This window comes from Gallus gallus, chromosome 2 (genome assembly GCF_016699485.2).
Source record: "Gallus gallus isolate bGalGal1 chromosome 2, bGalGal1.mat.broiler.GRCg7b, whole genome shotgun sequence".
Lineage (NCBI taxonomy): Eukaryota > Metazoa > Chordata > Aves > Galliformes > Phasianidae > Gallus > Gallus gallus.
The window spans coordinates 4,840,871-4,862,975 of record NC_052533.1 but is presented as its reverse complement, the minus strand read 5'-3'; the positions used below and the strand labels follow the sequence as shown (position 1 = coordinate 4,862,975).

The following is a 22,105-nucleotide window of genomic DNA, read 5'->3' as shown; positions in this document are numbered from 1 at the left end:
GCAGAACCAGGGCTTTATGTTTCCCTCTCCATCAGCTGAAGGACAGCACAGTCACAGCACTCAATGGTAATCCCCTCTTTTAAAATCCTGATGGAGGCACTAAGAGGTCAGGTTTAATTTGGTGCACCCGTTTTCAACTCCAGTATTTGGTCTACGCTAAAGGGAAAAGATATCAAACAAAAAAAAGGAAAGAAATAGTTAATACATTGAAAGGAAGAAGTAAATTATCTATTGTAACAAAGAGCATAAGTCTGTTTCTGGTTTGGTGGGTGTTTTTTTTTATTTTATTGAAGTTGTGAGGATGCCAATATTAATGTGTATACCGGGAGGACAAACAGCAACCTTCACTGATTGCACGCATCCCAGCACAGCTACCTTCAATATTTCTCATGAAAAAAATCTTTGAAAAGAGGTTGAGAAGTTCTTCTAATGAAAAGTGATTCTAAAAGTTTGCATTTCCATGCGGTCAAAAAGTCACAGCTCCCTCCCTCAGCACAGCATAACTCGCATCACTGAGTGCAGCACATTTGTTCCTCTTCTGGTCTCACTTTGAGCACAGCCAATTGCTGCAAATATTTAGCTAGGTTCAAGTCAAAGGTGACTGCACAGACATTAAGGCACAGGGCGTGTGCTGGACAACACAAATTGAGAGCAGGTGATAACTGAGAGGCAATGCGTCTGGGTACAGAATTAAGTTTTAAGTACAAATAATTCTATTTTGCACCAGCATGTCTCACAATTACAGTCTAGACATTTTAATGAAAAAAATTGGCAAGAGGAATGGGAAGAAGCACAGTTATTACTTGTAAGAAATTGTTTGTTTCATTTAAATTGCATCTCTCATTTAAGGCACATCTCTGTGCAATGACCTCTGGTCATTTTAGCCTGGTAGAGCTCAGGTAGTTTGCAATTCTGTGCAAGTTTCAAGGCCACTTATTTCAAATAGTACTCACACAAATGATTTCTCTTTAAAACTCAATTAGATGTTCTCCAAAGGAATCTTCCCTTAATCTCCTCGTGTTAGTACCTGCAGCTTCCAGGTGACCACTGATACTCCAATGCCAGTCCAGCACGTTCAAAGAACTTCAGAAAACGAGAAGCAGATTTCACAAGCTCAGCTACGAGAAACACAACCAAAATATCTGAACTGCATGTGAACTTGCTGACAGTGAGTAATTCACCATCTCGAGAGCTCTTGCTGTTGACAGTACCACTGGAAAACAAGCACTGTGTTCAGAGCTTTCTGTCCATGTAAGACAATGTCTTTCTGAAGACAACCAATGCTCTGTGTACCATGGAGGGCAACGGTAACCAGTGAAGATGAGGTTGTGTTGCCAGCATTGTTTAAGCACGCTTCTCCTCCACTGGTCCATCCACACAGGAACACCCAGCAGTGAAGCATCAGATGTTGTCCAGCAATTTAATGCAGTTCTCAAGCTCAAAAGGAAGAATACAAACCTATATCCAATCGCTCGCATCAAGTCTGACATCGTATTCAGAACCATCAGCAACCAACTGGCAATTGACACAGATTGCTATAAGACCCCACTGAATCCCACAGTATGAGTCTGAATTCTAAAGCATAGCGAAGGTTTGCTACTGTTACTGCACAAATAGATGCCAAGGGTCCTGTAGAAAGGAAGAGGAGTCTTATGGAAATTTCTACCCCAACCCACACAGCATGGTTCTCTGGAAAGTCTCTCAATATCTTAGGCCCTGAGCAAAGTATAACATCTGTGTACTCACCTTTGGCTAACATTCAGGTTGGGAATCCTTACCAAACTAAGTCAAGGTATACAGGTCTGGGAAGACAGCTGGCCTGTCAATGCAATGCAATCCAGGACTGGGATGGAGGACGAGGCACAGGATGGCCATGACAGCAAGGTATCCGACAAAACTGCCCGAGTCGCTCTGCTATTTGATTTCACTGATGGGTTGCCTGTACTCCCAACCTCCTGCAGCCCCTACGACACCCAAATCACTCTGCATTCACACCAAAGCTCCCCACCATATTCTTAAGCGAGTAGGCTTTAACCCCAAGTCCACCTCCAGAAATGGACAGCAACACTCCCAACACAATGAGGGGCTGCAGGGCTGGGACCCTACCAGCAAACAACCAGAGCCCAGGCAACTTGGGGAGCTGCCCTCTGGGACTCCTTCCCCATGGCAGCAACCACACTGAGCTCCCAGGGCCAGTTAGTTACACAAGTCCTGCATGACCTGCCACATTTACTTAAGATGCTATTAGCATGCCTAAATTAGATCTTCAGTTTGAAACAAATTATATTTATTTGATTTTGTGCCAACAACTCTGGCTAATTTAAAGGGCACTGCAGCTATGCAGTGTTAATTCTAGACGATGGAAAGCAGGCTCAAACATCTCATTTCCAAACACAGCAATATTACTGGAGAAGGTTGATCCTTCCCTTTTAATCACTGTCAGTTGTCTTTATGGTATATGCAGCAATGTAAATATCATGCTGGCTGTCATCAGGTATTAGCACAGCTCCTAGCACAGCACTGGTACGGTAGCCAAGCCAGCATTTTCCTTTCTTCCCTCCCAACCTTTATCTCTGAACTCTGTCTCAACTCTAATTGTCAACTGCAGAGGATATTTTATTTGGCCAGGATTCCACTAAACAGAACAATCTGTCTGCATACAGTGCAGATGTTTGATAGTACAGTGGCTATTTTAGGTAAATAAGCTTTTAAGTATCTGATATGTCCTCTCTTGAAGGCTATTATCCTTTCTTTTCAGGGAATCTGATCTAATAAGTCTTCTCTGCTTCTATTAGTGCATTCAGCACACAAGATTAGCCCACTGGTTAGAAATTACATTATTTAACCAACAGTAATGAGAATCTCAGGACCTGGACAAACACATATGCTCAAGCTGCTAGTCCATCAGCCTCTCAGCTGTTCAAACAAAGATTTCCATCGATGACTTGTTCAACAGGAAAGCAGTTCATGCTCAAGACACTCTTCAGAGAAGTAAAGTTTGCTGCAAGTCAATACCAAAGTATTTATAAGACAGCACTTGGCATTCTCTGTGATACTCTTTAGTAAAGGGGTGGAACTCATGGCCTTGCTGCATTAACTCTCAAGGTCAGAGGCAGAAAGATTCATAAAGAAGCAGCCTAGGAGGCAAAGTTTCCACAGGTGAGGACAGAAAATACAGTGTGTTTCCAAGAGATTCAATTTCCACTGGGAGAATTCAAGGAATCCCAAATCAGATGATGTTTGCAGCTGAGGCACTTGAGGATTGGAGACAACACGCTGTGGCTCTCCTATGCTTTTAATGGCAGTGTCCTTGCTGGTACAGCCTGACTGTAAATAAAGCTGCACAGGGAAAAAGCCAAGCTATAGCTGCCTGCTATAAAAGACCAGGCATTGTTCCTTCCCACTGTCATAGGGAATCCATTCAGCAGCTGTTTTATCCAGCACCAACAGGGTCACACGGAGATTTGAGTGTTTAATAGAACGTGTGCCCATAATTCCCCCATGCACCATTTCAAACACAAGCATTCATTAATTTGCCATAGGGATTATGCGATTTGGCATCTGCAATAGCAGGGAACTGGACTCCATGACCCAGGGAGTCCTTCCTAGTTCTGTCTCAGCAAAATAAATGACAGGAGCTTTCTATTTTTGTTTCAAAATTTGACATAATGAAATCCATCCCTGGGGATTTCACAGGAAAGGTGTTTACTCTGCGAAAAGAAGCATCGCCTTCAATTTATGAGTTTTCAGTCACCAAGATAACCCAGAATTGTGCTGCCTGCCTGGAGCTGGAGGCCACCCGAAATGAAGAAATGAAACTGCCCCCCTTACCTCAACAGGTCTCAGCTGTCAGTACAGCCAGCTCATTTTCTTCAGAAAAAGACTGCAAGTGCCCTCATTCCACAGCCATTAGCTTGATCTCTCACTTTCCAAATGCTATAATTTTCTACTATTCTTCGCACTACTTTCAATGCGTCGTCTTCAGAGAGCTGGAATTAACCCCAGATCCCGAGAAAACAGATTTACAATCCGCAGAAGACCAAAATCAAGCTAAAAGCTGAAACCAAATCAAATATGAGTGCATAACCTGTCCAGCAGTAACTATGGAGCTCTCATAAAGTGCTTGAAAAAAAACCTCAATACAAAAAGCATCCTGAATTACCACAAAGATGCAACGATCTCACATCCTGACCACAAACGTTTCAATGGATTCCATATTCACAACATTTTCCCAGCTGACAATGCTCCCCCCTCTAACAAACTGCAACATTTGTCAATTAGCTTTGACCTCAGACAGAAGCCTGCCACCCAACGTGCCAGCAGAGCATATACAGCCCCATAAACTCGCTCACCTCCCACCAGAAGACTCTGTGATGCACCCACAGTCAGAATTTCACTCCACAGTTTCAATCCCAGTTCTGTGGATGGATGGAAAGGAAATGAACATAGCATCCTCCTCCCACACAGCTTTATTAATAGCAAGGTGCTAGCAGTAAAAAGAGGAGAGTTTGTGCTCAAATCACCACTCATGGCTGTAAAGCAGTACAAATTCTGGCAAAACCCAAAGAGAATTTACTACAGTACGAGATGATCACTGAAGTATTTCAACTTGCACTTCTTTTTACAGCTGTTCAGACCTCTTCTCTCCTGCATGAATTTGCATCGGCTCATTTCCTGCCTGAAGGAAATACTCATTTGGGAGAACCCTATAAAATCAGTTAAGCACAAGCCAGTTTCAGAAGAGAAATAATTTTTCCCCCCTTCTCTTCTCCCTCCTTCCTATCCAACCAACCCAGCAGCTCTTGAGACAAAACGGATGGGGTAGAAAATTAAGTCTGGCAAGAGACTAAAACCTCATTCACAAGAGCTTTCCTGTATTACAGAAAAAAAATGCATTTTAATTTGACCAAGTTATAAGATATTCAGTGTGTTGCTTCACATGCAAGCAGTGCATGCAGCATAAAACTTTAATGGATGTATGGAGGGAAGTTTCAGCTAATTTGATGATCTGGTGAAAAAGTGAATCAGCGCTCTGGATTTACTCTGCATTTCATTCACAGATGGGATTTGTGAAGCCTTGCTGAAGGCAGCCATCCCTGCACACTTCTGGGTATGCAGAATTGAAGAGGTCCAGGAAATCCTTGCAAAGCAAATTAAAGGAGACACTGCTTTGGTAGAGGACGATAACCACATATTTTTTTTTTCCCAGTTTGGAATTTCTCTTCCTTGCAAAAAAAAAACCAAACTGTGTTAAGCAAAAAATGTGTGTGCAGTGAATCACATGCAGGCAAACGCTGCACTCGGACTACCTAACAGATCCTCTGTCCAGTTAGCAGGATCCAGTGCTGAGGTTGGTCTCCTCCTTTGCACTTGTGCATGAGAGGAAAACACTGAAGCTACACCGATAGTTACAGTACTTGGTATACTAACTCTAGTCCCTCTATCAGCATACACTTGACTTTGCACACCAGAGGCATCCCATAGAATCACAGAATTGTAGGGGTTGGAAAGGACCTCTGGAAATCCCCCAAGCCCCTGCTACAGCAGTTCCCTACAGCAGATCACACAGGAAGGCATCCAGGCAGGTTGGAAATTGCTCCAGAGGAGACTCCACAATCTCACTGGACAGCCTGTTTCACCCCCATAGCAAACAATTTCTTCCTCGTGTTCAGAAGGAACTTCTATTTTATGCCCATTACCCCTTGTCCTGTCACTGGGCACCACCAAAAAGAGCCAGACCTCATCCTCTTGATTCTCACCCTTTACATACTTATAAGCAATGATAAGATCCCCCTCAGCTTTTTCTTCCCCAGGTCAAACAGCCTCAGGTCTCTCATTGAGCCTTTCCTCGTAAGGGAGAAGCTCCAGGCCTTCATCATGTTTGTGGCCCTATGCTGCACCCTTTCCAGCAGTTCCCTGTCTGTCTTGAACTGAGGATCCCAGAACTGCACGCACTGCTGTATATGTGGCCTCATCAGAGTAGAGCACAGGGGAAGAACATCCCTCAACCTGCTGGTCACACTCTCTGTAATGCACCCCAGGATCCCATTGGCCTTCTTGGCCACAGGGGCACACTGCTGGCTCATGGCCAAACTGTTGTCCAGCAGGTCGCTCAGGACCTTCTCCACAGAGCTCCTTTCAGCAGGTCAGCCCCCAGCCTGTACTGATGCGTATGATTATTCCTCCCCAGCTGTAGGACTCTACACTTACCCTTGTTGAACCTCCTGGGGTTCCTCTCCACCCAGCTCTCAGCCTGGCCACGTCTCACTGAACAGCAGCACAGCCTTCCACTGTGTCAGCCCCTCCTCCCAGCTTCATAGCATCAGCCAACTTGCTGAGAGTACATTCCATCCCTCTATCCATGTCAGTGATGAAAATGCTGAAGATACCTCATGTACCAGGGTAGATGAGATCCTGGTAAAGAGCCTGGAGCACTCATCAGCCTGGGAACCAACCCTGTTGCCTGCAAGACCACACTGCATGACTGCCAGAAAGAGACACAGAACTGAGCTCCCTTAGGTGAAGCCATGGGAACCTGCTGCAGCTCTGAGAGCTGAGTTTTTTAGCTCAGCATTTCAGCTGCTTGATTCCAAATGGAACAAGCACAAGTTTAGCCTATTACCTATCTGGAAAGTCCCAGGATCCTGATATTTCACAATTTTCTAACACCAAATTCCAGTCCACAGCTATTCTTCCATACTCACAAAGCTCTCAAGTCTGTCTCTTCCTATTAAGAACGTTTAACAACACCCAGTTCACAAGCACCCCATCAGCATTTCCACAGCTAAATGTACTACTACTCCGGAGACTTACAATAGATATTCATCTTAAGAGAATTCTTCCAAGGAAATCTGACTAAAATGCAGTTTTTAGTAATTTGCTAATACAAATAGCAAGAAGAACCAGTGTTACTGCCCATCACTTTAAATAACTCCAGCTTTAAAGGATTGCATCTCAATGGACAAGCTGCTAATGCTCGATAATAAAATAGATACTGCCAAGCTTAAACAGACCAACATTTGTGGAGAGTTGATTCTCGCCAAGGTTTCAGCAGTTGCAGAAGGAACGAGCCTCTAGGGCACGCATTTGTCAGCCAGCATATGCAGCTCTTAGGTGTGCTCAGGAGCCCAGCACATGCAAGTTTCCTGGCACTAGCCAAGACATCTGAGTTAAACTGAAGCCATCTTAATGGCTTTTTTGAGAAATCCAAGTGTTAAGCCTTAATTGGTCCAGAATTGTTGCAGCACTGGAAGCAACAGCCACAGAGAAAGCAGCCATGGTAAAGTGTGAACTAATTCCTTCTATGTCTTTTTTTCCTTAGCATCCCAGAATAGCTGAAAGCAGCAAGATCTGCCTCTGCCCTCCCCTCAGATCAGCAGGACTGGCTGCCTCAATAATAATGCTGTGCTCTTCCCAGCCAGCCTCTTTCACCACAGCTTGTGCTTGTCTTTTGTGCCCTCAATCTGCTTCCCTGTGCATTTTATCCCTCTTCCTACCAGAGAGCAAACAACAGAAACACCAAACAAAAGACACATGCACAACTAAACGCCGTTTGTTTTTGCTTCCTGAGAGAATGATTCAATTTAGCCCTGCTCTGGAAGCAATGGCAAAGGTCTTAAAGAAAAGAGACACATCAAGCATCCAAAGGAAAGGCAGTGTGGATGTAGAGCAGCCTGGTTGTGGAGTCACTCGGGAAGAACCATAAGATGCCTGAGGAACTGTGGTATCACCCATGCGAGTGCCCAAACAACAAGGCGGCCTTTTGACCACCTTTACATGGAAAAAGTTGATGAAGAGCATGCAGAGCAAGCAGCCTGAATACTGGGAATATGATGTAGGAATCAATTTGGCTGGTTGTGCTCAGAGGGAGGAATGGGAACCAATGAGGAAATGCTAAAACAAAACATATGGCACGAAGACTGAAGTCTAAATGCTCCATTTAGTTCTCAAGCAGTTGTATTTTACAGAGTGTAATGTTTTTTCTTGAATGGGTGTAAAACAGGCACGCAAAACTGGCTGCAAGTAGTAAGGAGGGCTCGTGAGTGGAAATCAACACTGCCTTAAAATAGAAAGGTACAAAGTTATCACCGGACAAACAGCTCCCTTTGCACTCCAGGCATCCCACACCAAGGCATCAGCCACACCTGGTGAGCTCTTCTTTCAGCAGCTGTGAACATTCAAGACAGGAGAACCAGGCAGGCATAAGACGGGTGACCAGAGATATTCCAGTAAAATTTGGGGAAGCAGAAATCTTAGTTCTCAGAAAGTTTCTACACAGCTGTAAAAGAAGGCCGTTCCCATGCAGACATACGATTGCTCATAAGTGTGGTTGGGGAAATCCTGGCTGGAAGTCCAAATATCAAATTCCAAAAGATCACCGTGCTGCTCACAGCCAAAACCCAATGCTAAAGCTACACAAACCGCAGTCATTAAAAAACCTAATCATTGAGTAAATCTCCATTTCAATTTTCAATTTCAGCTTGATTTCTGAGGGGAAAAGGAACTCCCACCACATCTGTTCGCCCGGCCTGTGTCATCCTCATAGCTGCGAAGGAATCTGTCGGGGGGAAAAGGGCACAGGAACAGAGCAAGGGAGAATTCCCACTGCTCATTTATCTTCTGTTTCTGGCACAGGCTGCTTGGAGTAAAGGGGATGCTCCTAAATCAAACGGCCACGGCCAGCGCAGCTCTTATCGGCCCCAAAAAGTAGCAAAAAGCAAATGACCCAATTCCAATCGACTTCACTGTCGCTACCAGCTTTTCCAACAGGAATAGTGAGATGCAAGGGAACCTGTGTGTGCAGCATGCAGCACGAGCAGCAGGAGCTCTCATTTTTTTCAGGCTTCACGCAGAGGGCTGCTGTGATTTGTATGCAGTTGGCATCGGGAAGACCACCTTCACAGCCACCAAGCAGGCAGCGTTTGCTTTTTTAAGATAAAAATCCAGGCATTTCTCGAGGCTGTATTCACCTGCAAACGTTATTGTTGCTCTGCGGGCACACTGCATGGAAATGCTTTGCAATTTGTCTTCTCTCCCCTCATCTCCATTTTATCGTTTTTGGAAAGGAAAGCTGGGCTCTGATCCTGAGCAAGGTTCCTCCATCCAACGGAACGCAAGTTATTTAAGCCTAAGGGAAGCTACTCAGCAGTTACTAACACTAACCAAACGTAATAAATGCAGACATTAATCCATACCTTTATATTGGCATGAGTCACCTCCACTGCTGACTAATCCTTTTATTTTTTTATTAGCCAGAATCAGGAGGGCAGTTTTACAGAAGTTCTCTTTGCTGCTGGAAAACGTGCTCTCTCAATTCCTGCACTGAAGCAGTACAGAGCCCTGCATGGTAAATGAAAGCCACACATTACTGTTTTCAGGCAAAACCAGCACAGGAATGAGACTACACATGGATTTCCCTTTTTCTGAGGCAGAAAGCTTTTCGAAGCACCAGTGCAAGATTCGCTCCTTTCCATACCAGGTTGTCTCTTTGTTCCCTGCTGAAAGACTTTTACAGCTTCACAGAAGTAAAGAGAGCTCAACCCTCCCTCCCCCCCCAGAGGCCCACAGGGGACCCAAAGCGGACAGCAAAGCAGTCCAGCACAGTTAACACAGTGACATTTTGTCCCACAAATCACACACGTGCTAGGAAACTTGCGTCACATCTCCATCCCAGCCGCTGGCAGACACACCAATGTTTGAAGTGAGTAAGGGGGTGGGGACGGTAAAGTTAAAAAGAGAAACCATATGTTTGCAATATACACATTTCAGTGTACACTCCATCCCACTCCGGAATGCCAACACAATCCTTCAATGAGCAGATGACATCCAGAAACTCAGCTCACAGAAGGACAGGGAAAGGCACAGAAAAAGTGAAATGCTTCCTTCCCAATTCCTCCCCGAATTCAGTCAGTGACTGCAAGGCTACCACACAGCTATGTCCTCCTCCTGATATTTTCAGGCTGTAGGATGTGAGTCTCCAGCAGCAGGTTCTAAGAGCAGAACATTCACAGCCCTCTTTGTTTCCACCTATAGTTACAAAGAGGCACTGTCCTCCTGCTCCCAGCACTGGGCACTCCAACCTGAATCCTCACTCGGTGCCATCTGTGTACATCCCTTCGCAGGCACCCATCCCGCTCCCTTCCCCACAGGGCATTCTCCTCTCTCTCCCAGCACCTTCATCTCTCACTCCTTCAAGCGGATGAGCATCATCCTCCCCAGGGTGCATTTTCCAAAGGAGGTTTAAGGGGCTGAGCTGCCAGATTACGCTTTCCTTTATAGGGAGCTTGTCTCCTTTCTAAAGTGCTGCTGTTCCCATTGCACGAAGGGAGAGGACAAAGCCTGATCCCACAGAGCAACAGGGATTTCCAGAAGGATTTCCCCCCCCCCATCTCCATAGCTTTAGTTCCTTCCTACTTTTAAACAATGCCAAGAATTTAATCTCTCAAAACAACATTTTCCCAAACTCTCCCACCCTTGTTAACAGAAAGTAAGTCTCCTTGTTAGGCAGGGATGGAAGACCTAGGCACGACAGTGTTACTTCATCTATAAACTTCAAATAAAACCACTCCACAAAGATCACACTAAAAATTAACCTCCTTCCTAAAAGCCTTTGGGCAGGAGCCTGTCCTGCCCTGCTCCTGCTTTATTTCCTGCCTTGGGAGAGCAACACGAGACGCACTGACCTTACAGTCACCTGCAGCACCACCTCACACATGTCATGTATTCACCCTAAAGCCACGTATCCCTCAAACACACACCCCAACAAAATGGATGAGACAGCCAATGCACCAGTCCAGCCAGAAGCCTCGGGTAACCACACAGTTTGAAGTTGAAGAGAGTGAAAAAATAAAATCATTTGAAAGAGAGCGAGGGCTGGGGCCTCAAGCTGAGAGGACAATGAATGAAAATTCACAACGGCAGCAAAACGTCAGGATGAAAGGCTCAATGGTAGAACTGAGAAAATCCCCCCAAACAGATCGAAAATCCCTCAACCCCTAAACAGACCAGAGTTACATATAGCTGTGAGTGCCACACGGGGAGGAACCATTCCCCAAAATGAATGGAGCTGCTCCAGGGTGGGAGATCTCAGGCTGGTTGTGGAGCTCGTTGTAAGGACACCTTCACACCCACCACATCCCATGTGGGGAGGTGATGGAGAGGTAAAAGAGCCCGGGTAGCTCTACAGCCCCTGTCCCACTCTGCCACTGCTCACCAGGGCATAGGGATGGCCAAACACACACACCCCCCTCCAGGGGGAAAGGAGGCAGAATTGGCTGCAATTAAAGAAATGAACTCCAGCCTCTACCCCACACTTCTGCTGAGGGAGGGAGCAGCCCCACACACCCAATGCTTTTCCTTTTGGAGAGATGTAGATCCCTACACACCCTCCAATAGAGACAGAGGCAGCATGCAGACCTCCCCAACACACACACAGCTACACAGCCTGGGATGGGGGCACAGCCCCACACACACACACATCCCACACAGCACAGGGGCAGCCCTCAGAAGAGCCCCCCCCCCCAAGAAGCACCACCACAAGCACAGAAAGGGGGGGGAAAGGGGGGGGGGAAAGGAGGAGGGAGTTGCAGCTCCTCTCACACCGCTCCTCAGAGGCTGTTCCTCTCACACCGCTCCCGGTGTGCGTGTGTGTGTGTGGAGGAGGGGGGGGTCACACACTCTGAGGGAAGTACGGTGACAAACCGCCCCCCGAGAGCAACGGAGAACCCCACAGCCCCTCAGCGGGACGCTCCCACCTCTCCCCGAGGTGGGCGGCCCCCTAACGCCTCCCACAGCCATCACGCACAGCCAAGGCCCCGCTCCAGGCCCCGTTCCGCTCACCGATGACCTCCTGCAGCTCGTAGTCATCCTTGTTGATGGACCAGGGCAGCGCGCTGGGCTCCTCGGCCATGGCCGCGCCGTGCCCGCGGCCCGCCCGCCCTCAGGGGGGGAGGCCCCACACGAGCAGAGAAGCGCTGCGCTGCCCCGCGCGACCCGGTCGCTCCGAATCCGACCCTGAATCAAACGCTGCCGACAACGGCTCCTTCAGCCCCACCACCTCCTCCTCCACCGCCGCCTGCCGCTACCGCCGGCCAAACTTTGCCTGCTCCCTCCACCTGCCCATGCCCAGAGCGCGCTGACGTCACCAGCGCCCGCCGCCACGCGCGCCCGCCCTCAGCGCCTGTGGGGCGCCGCCCGGCGCCATCTTGAGCGCGGCACCTCTCCGCCTTCCCCGAAGGTTAGCGAGAGCGTAGGGCGCGTTGCCATCGCTCTCTCACACCGCCGCTATTCGGAGATGGAGAGTTGAAGGGGGGTGCCGAGAGCGGGACGTGGAGAAAGGCTCGGTAAAGAGGAGAAAGGGAAGGGCGGGGATGCCACACACAAGATGGCGGCCGCCAGCGCCTTCCCCTCCGTCAGGAGAGAGGCGGGAGGGGTTGGCTGCTTGAAATCCACTTCGGGCAGCGATTGGCTAGCGGCTGCCGAACCCGCAGCTCCTATTGGCGGAGGGACTGTCAGTCACCTCATGTCCTGCTCCAGGGTCCCTGCGCCCGAGGGGCCTGCGGGTGGTGGGAAGGGCGGCCGGGCGCTGCCGTGAAGGGTTCTCGTCAGGGTGGGGTCTGGGAGGTGCCTTCCAGGACACAGCCACTGTGTGCCAGAAGTCCCCCTGATAGGCGGGGGACATCGCTTCTTTGTGTTTGGAGGAGGATATCGCATCAGTGCCGGTTTTTGATAGCCTGCTATGTGCTGCATTTCAGCGGCATGTAGAATCATAGAATGGCTTAGGTTGGAAGAGACCTTAAAGATCATCTAGGCCCAACCTTCTGCTGTGGGCAGGGACACCGCCCACCAGATCAGGCTGCCCGGGGCTCCATCCAGCCCTGTCTTGACCATCTCCAGGGATGGGGCACCCAAAATTTCTGTGGGAAGCAGTGCTGGGGCCTCACAGCCCTCTTAGTGAAAGATTTCTTCCTAACATCTCATCTAAATATCCCCTCTTTTAATTAAAAGCCATTCCCCCTTGTCCTATCACTACCAAGCTATGTAAAAAGTCGGTCCTTCTCCTGTTTCTAACCTCCCTTTAAGTACCAGAAGGGCTCAGTGAGGTCTCCCCAGAGCTTCTCCAAGCTGACCACCCGCAGCTCCCTCAGCCCTCCTTCACAGCAGAGGCACTCCCACCCTCTGAGCATCCCTTCCTTCTGTTGTGTCAGCGGCATTACTCAGCTTGGTGTCATCAGCAAACTTGCTGAGGGTGCACTCCATCCCAATATCTTCCTCTTAATAAGATCCAGTCTATACTGAAGGACGGCAACAGCACGGCCTTGCCTGGATTTGATCTACATTCCTCATTTAAAAATAGGGCCTGGGATTAGGATGGGTATGGAGGGTTCACAAGATCTGGTTTTCCCCTCTCTGCACTTGAAGATGAGCTATTATAGTTTCCCAGCTGCCTGATACTTCTACATGCTTCACGGAATGTCAATATTCAGCAAAATGTCCAACACCCTCATCCAGGAGTTGATGGCACACAAGTCCATCACTGGAGCAATGTAGGTCTGGACGCATTCAGTTAAGAAAACAAAAATTAGAAGGAAGAAGAATGTGAGGCCAACTGGTACCGTGAACCCACATAGGCTGCTGTCTACAGCTGACATAAAATACAGAAAATAATAAGAACAATGCATTTCTTGCTATCACCAGCGATATCAGAAGTCATCAGGTGAATCTGCTAAGATATAGAACTTGTCTAGGTTAGGATATTAGAAGGAAGTTTTTCACTCAGAGGGTGGTGATGCACTGAACAGGTTGCCCATGGAGGTTGTGGATGCCCCATCCCTGGAGGCATTCAAGGCCAGGCTGGATGTGGCTCTGGGCAGCCTGGTCTGCTGGTTGGTGACCCTGCACATAGCAGGGGGTTGAAACTAGATGAGGACTGTGGTCCCTTTCAACCCAGGCCATTCTATACTTCTATGATTCTATGACTCTTATAGCTTGGTAGCATACACTGCTGCAAGACAAGGAACATCAGTTATACATATTTTTAGCTGATTGGGACACATTCCTGAGATGCCTCTGATGAACCAGCCTTTGTGGAAGGCCGCAGCGCCCTGCCAAATGCATGGTGTGACTTCAGTACTTTCAGTTGTGCTACCTCACACAGGACACTGTCTCTTTCCTTCTGGTCATTTTTTGTCCTACAGAGGCAAGAGGCTCACAGTCCCATCTCGGTGCAGTTGTGCAGACACTGAACAAAGATGGTCTCTGTCCATAAGGCAGAGCTTGCAGCTTAAAAGCTGTTCATTATTCCTTCTTGACTGTGTTAAACGTTCCCCAGCCAAGCAGTATTTTGTATTTGCTAAATATGCTTTAATTACTGTTCAGAACGGTCTCTGTGATCTCTTAACTATGTTATAAAAGCAGTTTTTGAGGCAATTAAAAGTCAGTTTTACCCTGGAGCATGCACTCATGTGGCCAGCGTCGTATTTCTGATAGCAACAGCATGTTAAAAAGGGATCTCAGCCAGGCATCAACCACAAAAAACGACAGAGGCCCCGATCCTGAAAGTATTTAAGCACATGCTTTAAGCTTTTATAACCACAATCATACATATGCCTGATTTTACCACAGTGTTAATGCAGAGTCAGAATCAGACACTGAAATCTCTTATTCTATGCAGAAAATTCTTCCCCGAAGGCGTCGCTGAAACTCCTGTTGAATTAGATCAATGGCAAAGGATTAGGCCCACAACGAACCCTGTTCTTTCTGAATTAACACAGGCGTTGATCAAAACTAAAGTCTCAAATGCGTGCTGACAAGACCACCAGTGGCCATAGGAGCGTATACAAATGGTGTGGTTTAATTTCTCTTCTCTGCACTTCTATGTTTTTAATCCAAAGCCTCCCATTCACGTAGAATCTAGATGTTGTGTTTGTTTTTAAACGAGCATTTAATGAAATCTTAAATGGCCGTTTTGGACTGTTCAAAAGTCAAGGCGTTGCATTCATTCATTCATTCATTCATTCATCCAGCCAGGCTGTTGCAATGTCAGTCTGATGAAAGAAGAGAAAAAGGGAGCTGTCTTGTGAAGATCTTAATCCCTCGCCCGCTTTACACCTTCAAGCAGCACCTTTTCCTGTGTCATCATTAGCATTCTGCTCATCCCACTTTTACTGATTTGCTGTATTTTGTCTGTCTCATGTAGGTTGCAAGCTCTTCAGGGCAGAGGAAACATCTCTATTTATAAAACAGCCTGCGAAGTGGTACTGCTGAATCGAGTGGTTTGTTAAAATAACAAGAAATTTTAGCAGAAATCTGACGTGGAAAAGCAGTTTCCTGTGTATCCACCTCTGCTCCGTACCTGGCTTTGAGAGAGGCTGAGAAGTGAAAAAATTCCAGGCTTCTTTCAGGTAAGAAGGCTGCAGTCCAAGGGAAGGTCTCAGACCTGGGTTTCCTGTAGTTCTTATTTTAAATAAAACACTACAATGATTAGACCGGGCAGTCCCCACCTCTCATTGATTCCACAGCTGAGGAAAGGCTTTCTTCTGACACCCGCATCGCACTGATGTCCCCAGGGCTCCTGTTCCCCATTGCCTGGCTCAGTGCCCTCAGAGGTGGCCAGAACAGGCAGGCACACACACACACATCCACACAAAAAGCTCTCATTCTCACACGGCACATGGTTTCCTGCCTTTGTGGGCCAATTACTTATTGTTTCCATGAAACTTGCTGGCACTATCCAGCCCTTTGTCTTTTTTTCCATTCGGATAATATTGGCTATCGTAAAACTGATGCTCAATGCATAGGATGGTGATTCTAACATTCAGTGTGCAGAAGTTACTGGTTTTAGTACCTGTAAAACGCTTAACAGTTGGTAATACATTTTATCATCATCCTAAGTGTGACCATAAATAAACTTCCATTGCACCTGGGTTACAGAAAACTAGTCTACATTGCAGTTTGCTCATCGAGGCATTGCATATTTCATCTTACTATTCATGTAGGCTCTCAGATTTGTTTCTTGGGTCAGCTGAACTTGGAATTGCTCTTTCAGAACAGTCATGCAGAGGCATTGAGGGCTACAGCTCTGTTGTGTGTGGGGCCACACCACTCACTGCCACATATCTATGTAAAGGTTTTTTAAGGCATCATAGACGGCTGTTTGTAAGTGAGTGTGCATTAGGCACCGTGATTCCTACAAACAAAAGCAGTTAATGTGCTTATTGAACGGCTTGGTACGGGCACAGCTTACTAAAGCAAGAGGGAACTCAACAATGCCTGTTTTATTACATTCAGAATAGTGCAAGTGTGTGTTGGCAAACAGAATCTCTGGCCCTGGTGCACTACAACATTTGCCTGCTATTCTTTCTTCATGGAAATACTTTCAGGTCTATTGAGGGAATCTTACTCTATCAATAGCAGCTGATTATTTAATAAAAAACATGGCACTTTTCCTTCTAGCTAACAAATACAAGCACGTACTTATCTCCAAAGTATTTTTCAAGGCATTTTTGCCAAGGATCGTGCAGTGGGACAAGGAATAGTGGTTTAAAAATCTTCTGTTGGAGCAAGCTTTTATAGTAGTTGTTTTCAAAACAAGAGCCAGATGCCAGTATGAACCACACCAGCAGGTTTCCATAAACGATCCTGTGTTAGAGCAGGTATCTCCGCCCCATCATTCACTGCTGTGTGCTCAGTCACTGCAAACTCACCTTCGAGGTCACTTTGAAGTCAAGTAGCTGAAGGCCCGGTTTTGACAGGTAAATTCTGGTTCTCACACTGTGTGTACTGAAACCACGTTTTGCTCTGCAAACATATTTCTTATCCCATCCCAACTGCCTCTCAGCAGAAAGTGCACTGTTCTCTCACTTCCTCTGCTGAAAAATGACCCCCTGAGTTTTAACATTAGGAAACAAGCAAAGAGCTTTGGACCAAGGCAGGTTTTTCCTTCTTTCTCTTTTTTTTCAACATTTATGAGTTTTATTTTTAGTATACAAGTCAAGAGTCAATTAACCCTCTTGCTAACAAATTATAGCTTTGCTGCCTCCTTTACATCTAATATAAAATTGATTCTAGGCTTAAATAATTACAACAGGATCTTGATTGCCACATACAACAATTTAATAATCATCTCTTGCTCTGTTCTGGCTTACAATAGTACTTTGTCTTTAAAGAAGCAGATGAAAGATAGCACTTGCCCATTACCTCCTTAAACCCTAGGAATCCAGCTGTCTTGTTGAACAGCATGTAAGGACAGAGTGATTTTCCCACAGGCCTTTTCCGGGGAGGGTAAATCTCTACCATAAAACCTTTTCTAAACAGTTGATCAGGACGGAGGGATTGAGACCGTGTTTCAGAGCTTTTCTCCTCTTCGCTGGAGGTGCAAAATAAACCTGAAGCAGGCAGCCAGACCCTGATGTACAAGGGGCACACCTGGGCTGACTCCTCTTTTGAGATTCATGAAGAGAGGCTGAAGATTGATGGTTCCATTGCATAAATCCTTGCAGGTGTGCCTATATTTAAGACCATTTCAGACATTTTATTATTCAACAGAAGTCTTCTAGAAAAGTACTCAACAATGCCAGCTCTTCTGCTTGCCACTTGCTGTTGCAGCAAATAAGCCCTGAACATCCCTAGGTACTTACATCTCCTCCTGAGGGCTGGTCGTGGCAGGGCTGAACAAAGCAAGCAGCCCTTGGGAGGAGACACAGCTGCTTTCAGGTGAAAACCTGCATCATACTGTATAGATAGGCTGGCAGCTGGGAGCGCTCAGACCCAATCTGCCCCATTTACAGCTGGAAAACTTTGAAGAAGTAAAAGAGAACATCTTTTGTGACATTACAGTGAAGCTAGATGAATTAACTTAGAAGGAAGTGAGAAGAGAAATCCTAGAAATAGAAAGACAGAGTGGAATAAGATTTCATTTATTTTTTGCCATTGGGAAATAAGATGTGTGAGGGAATATGGTTCTTACCCTTACAAATGGACAGTATCTTCCTGAATCCAGCTACACTGAGGCCAAGCAAGGTTAGTGGTTCACATTAACAGATTCTAATGACATGACTTGCTTATAATAGTTTAATAGTTCAGTGTAACAGTGACTCAGAGTTTATTACTATGATGATAGGTATGCAAAGAGATCTCATCTGAAAAAAAAAAAAGTCTATTTGAATAGTTTACATCCTTTCCTCCCTACTCATGAATTCCTATGCCACTGACTGCAGGCTGCCAAAAATAGGATCACTTTTTGTGTATCTGAAGTCAAGGAAAACCTCAAATCAAAGAATCAGTAGGAGGAGACCACTGTCCTTACATACTGAGCCTTCAGGAAATAATTATAATGAAAGCTCTCTGAGAGTGGAGGAATGTTTTTAAAATGTAGGAACAATCTCAGAAGTTATTTTGCAGGAAGAAGAATTAATGAATCACACAAGCTCTCTGTTTTGTTATGTTGCACCGTGGGGACAGGAAGATTCATCTTTCTGTCAGACAGAGGATCAAGCTGAATTTTTGTCTTAGAGAAACTGTTCCACTGCCGTAGCAGGAGAAGTCTTAAGGAACAGCCCAGGAGAAGCCGTGTGGGCTGACAAGGAGCCAGAAGAGCCACAAGAAGCACTGAAGGCAGATCTAAAAGCCAAGGCCGTTCTGCTGTTGCATGCTCTTGCTGAGGTTTGTTTGGATCTCCAAGAATGTGGGAGCTGATGGCTGAGAATGTTGATGCCCCAATAATGAGGAAGTAGGAGAGCACTCAAACCTCCCCAGAGAACAGACAATCAGACAGGGAGGCTCACTGGGAATCCTTCCTTTAGCAGCCATCTGAATCTGCACTAACTGTGTAAGTAGGAAAAGGGGACTGGGAAGGCATAAGCAACATATCTGCGCATTAAATGTACCACCAGCACCCCTTGGAAAAAAAAAACCCACATGGCACCTCAGAAACAAACTGCTCAAGTGTGAAATCATGCAGCAGGGAAAGCTGTCACAGACAATCAGAAATTGATTTAATAGAGAAAAATTGCTGCATAATTTGCGCAGATTGCTAGCTGAGAGAGAGACTCGCTGCTCCTAAGGGCTTAGCTGCGTGCACCGTCTGGCAAAAGGTGCAGAAAGCAAGATTTCAGAGCTGGCAGTCCTACGTGTGCTGAATGCTTCATCTTCAATAGCGAACAATTAAAATCGATGACAAGGATGCTAGGTAACAAAAGTAAATGACTGATCAATATGCATGTCTTGGAGCTGAAGAAAAACCCGTCTGCCAAGAGCAGCATGCTGATTAGGCAACATTTCTGAGCGCTTGAAGAGAAAATCTTAAGAGCTTCCATTCCCAACGCTCGATAAAACAATGCAGCTAACCAGATGCCAGCCGCGGTGCTGAGAGGTTAAGTCACCAAGGAACTGTCAGGAAATACGGGGTATAATCATTTTTAGAGTAAAAAACCATGATACTTCCTTCCTTTCTTTCTTTCTAAATCTGAAAAGCCCTTTAATGATGTTGAAAAAATGATGTATTTTTAATACCCATGCAAGGTTTCAGAGACGCTGAGATGGTGACATTTTAAGGCCAATGGCTGTCTTAGGCCTCAACTCCAAGCAATTTAAATCTCATCCCCACATATATTCCGGTTGGAAATATCTGCCAAGTGCTGCCAAAAACCCAACACTAAACCTTCCCCCATTCAGTAGTTTTGAGTCGGTCACACAGATACCCAAACCCTTAGGAAGACGTTGCTGTAACGCACTCCTCGTGGTTCTCCATGCCTTAGGAAGGACAGGGACCAGCATGCGGATTCTCAGAGCATTTACCCAGTTTTCCCCATCCGAATGGTACTTTTGGTCTCTGAGGCGGCAGACCACAAGCTGGCACAGAAGCAGTTAAGCACCTTAGGGCTCATGGCTCTTAAATTAGTTCTGCTGACACAAACAGAAGGCGAGCAGAGCTGAAGATTAGAGCCAGAAAAATGCTGCAAAAAGTTTGTGAAAGTTCACTTCATTGTAACGCCCACAGTTGCCTGAGCATATTTCCTGTGAGCCCATACTTTCCCTAACTTTAGTATCCTAAATAGTGGATGGTGGTCCTGTGTGGAGCCAGGAATTGGACTCACTGATCCCCATGGGTCCCTTCCAACTCAGGATATTCTATGATTCTATGATACAGACCCATTTTATCACCTCGTGGGGTTGAATTCATTAACAAACCCAATTAGACTAATACCACAAAGCCTATATATACTTGCTGGGCTTAGAGCAGGGGTTCTTCTCCTTGTGTCCTTCACTGTCTGGCACATCACCTGCCCTGCAGAGCGTTGTAAGCAGCACCCACCGCACGAGTCAGCAAAACCCACTGAACTTTTCCCCCTCAGACTGGCACTCAGCCTGCTGCACTGCTTTTCTCTTCCTTCACATGACTGCATGGGTAGGGCTGAGAGCAGTACAAAACCTGTCTGGTCTGGGGAGAATCTGGACACTTGGCAGTTGAGGAAACCCTGGCACGTTCGTACAGAGAATCTGTGCTAGCAGCCATCTGCCACCTGTGTGCTCCCTCTACAGCTCTGCTAAGAATCACAGAATCACAGACTTGTAAGGGTTGGAAGCGACCTATAGAAATATCTCATCCAGCCTCCTTGCTAAAGCAGTTCCCTCCTGTAGGTCGCACAGGAAAGCATCCAGGTGGGTCTTGAATATCTCTTGAGAAGGAGAACCCCACCACCTGTCTGGGCAGCCTATTCCAGGGCTCTGTCACCCCACACGGAGAAGAGGAGCTTGGAAGTGCAGTATGGAGAAATCCCACCACCACCACATCAGGCCCAGCCATCGCACACGTCTGTCCCCACTCTGAGGGCAGTGGGAAGGCAGGAGCTAAACAGGAAGAGGAAAAAGTTTCATGTACTTTTGTACGGAGACATCCAACAAGGGTCTGATGGCCAATGCAGACTGTGTTTGTTCTCTATTTCCAGCCCAGCACCACCAAAACCCAACCTGTGGCACTGTGAGACATGGTTGGTGGGCATGGTGGTGATGGGTTCATGGTTGGATTAGATGATCTTAGAGGTGTTTTCCAGCCTTATTGATGTTTCTAAGCCAGTCTGGGAACCGTGGAAGTTGCACAGACAGCTTTATTGCAAAAGATGGACGGAGGGAACAGCACATTGCTAAGCTGGATTCTGCAGCGGGAGCAAAAATGCACTGTTTGTTAATGAGACTTTTGAACTGTTTAGCACTTAGAGGTTTGATCAATTAAACATTTACCGAGCAGCTCCAGAATGGATACAACAGTATTCATTCTCCTGACCGCAGGTTTTGCTACAAAATGAACAGGTCTGCTGGGCAGGGCTTGGTAGTGATAGTCAAGAAATTCAAAGTCAACTCAACATCCTGGTGAGCATCAGCTGAACCGAAAGTAGTTACAGGAAAGTATTTGTGCACAGCAAATGTCTCCTTGTTTAGTAAAGCCCCAACAGGTTTGACAGAGGTTTTTGAACTCTTATTAGCATACTTTCCAGTAACATGAACTCTGTGTTCTTTTCTTTTAATTGCCTTATTAAAATATGTTTTCAGGATAATCATTTTCCCAGCTATTTTTCTGCATGTTTTCTTCCCTATGCTAATTTTCTGCCAGTAGATGTGCCCTTTGGACCAAGCAATGCTTCTATCATGAGAAAGCAACTCTTTTCATGTCCGTGTAACAAAGACCAGAAGTTGCTCAATCGAGGAGCAATGCTCTATCCATCACCCTCTAACCCTGAAGCTTAGAGAACATTTTGCACAGGTTGCTAAATTTCACCAGGTAAATACAAGGAAATGGCACCCACATTCCTGCATGGAAGCAACAAGGAATGAAATAGAAGCGTCTTCTGGCACAAGAGGAATGACAGATAGAAAGAGCTCTCCCAGCTGGACATCCCGAGCTCGCCTAACTGAGCACAGGAAAAACCATGAACTACTCAAAAATATCCAAAGGGCTGAGTGACACGAAGTCACATCGGAAGTCAGGGGATTCCAGCACGCCTAGGAATGAGATTCTCTTGTTACGCCCTTCCTGCAGCAATTTCAACCCAGAATAATACATTTGAGGATGATATCCGTATCACTGTACATATGCTGGTTTGTAGCAGCC

General features: G+C 46.3%; 1 protein-coding gene and 1 long non-coding RNA gene across 3 annotated transcripts in view; one reads left to right on the top strand and one right to left on the bottom strand.

Moving 5' to 3' along the window:
- OXSR1 (oxidative stress responsive 1) overlaps positions 1 to 12,135 on the bottom strand; it is a 92,089-nt gene extending 79,954 nt beyond the window's left edge. The window contains exons 1-2 of one of the 2 annotated variants that reach the window (XM_046931033.1): positions 11,839 to 11,923; positions 9,195 to 9,339 (exon numbers count right to left, since the gene is read on the bottom strand). Coding sequence is in view for 1 of the 2 variants with exons in the window: in XM_418527.6 (XP_418527.1) it covers positions 11,839 to 11,908 (70 nt within the window). In the remaining variant the exon portion in view is untranslated. Of the gene's footprint in view, positions 1 to 9,194; positions 9,340 to 11,838 lie in introns of both variants that reach the window. The other variant, XM_418527.6, reaches the window with a different exon arrangement.
- Positions 12,136 to 12,140: 5 nt separating this feature from the next.
- Positions 12,141 to 20,938, top strand: LOC121112363. Its single transcript, XR_005856568.2, has 2 exons — positions 12,141 to 12,341; positions 15,197 to 20,938. It is a non-coding gene; the product is annotated as an uncharacterized LOC121112363 (long non-coding RNA).
- Positions 20,939 to 22,105: the final 1,167 nt, after the last annotated feature.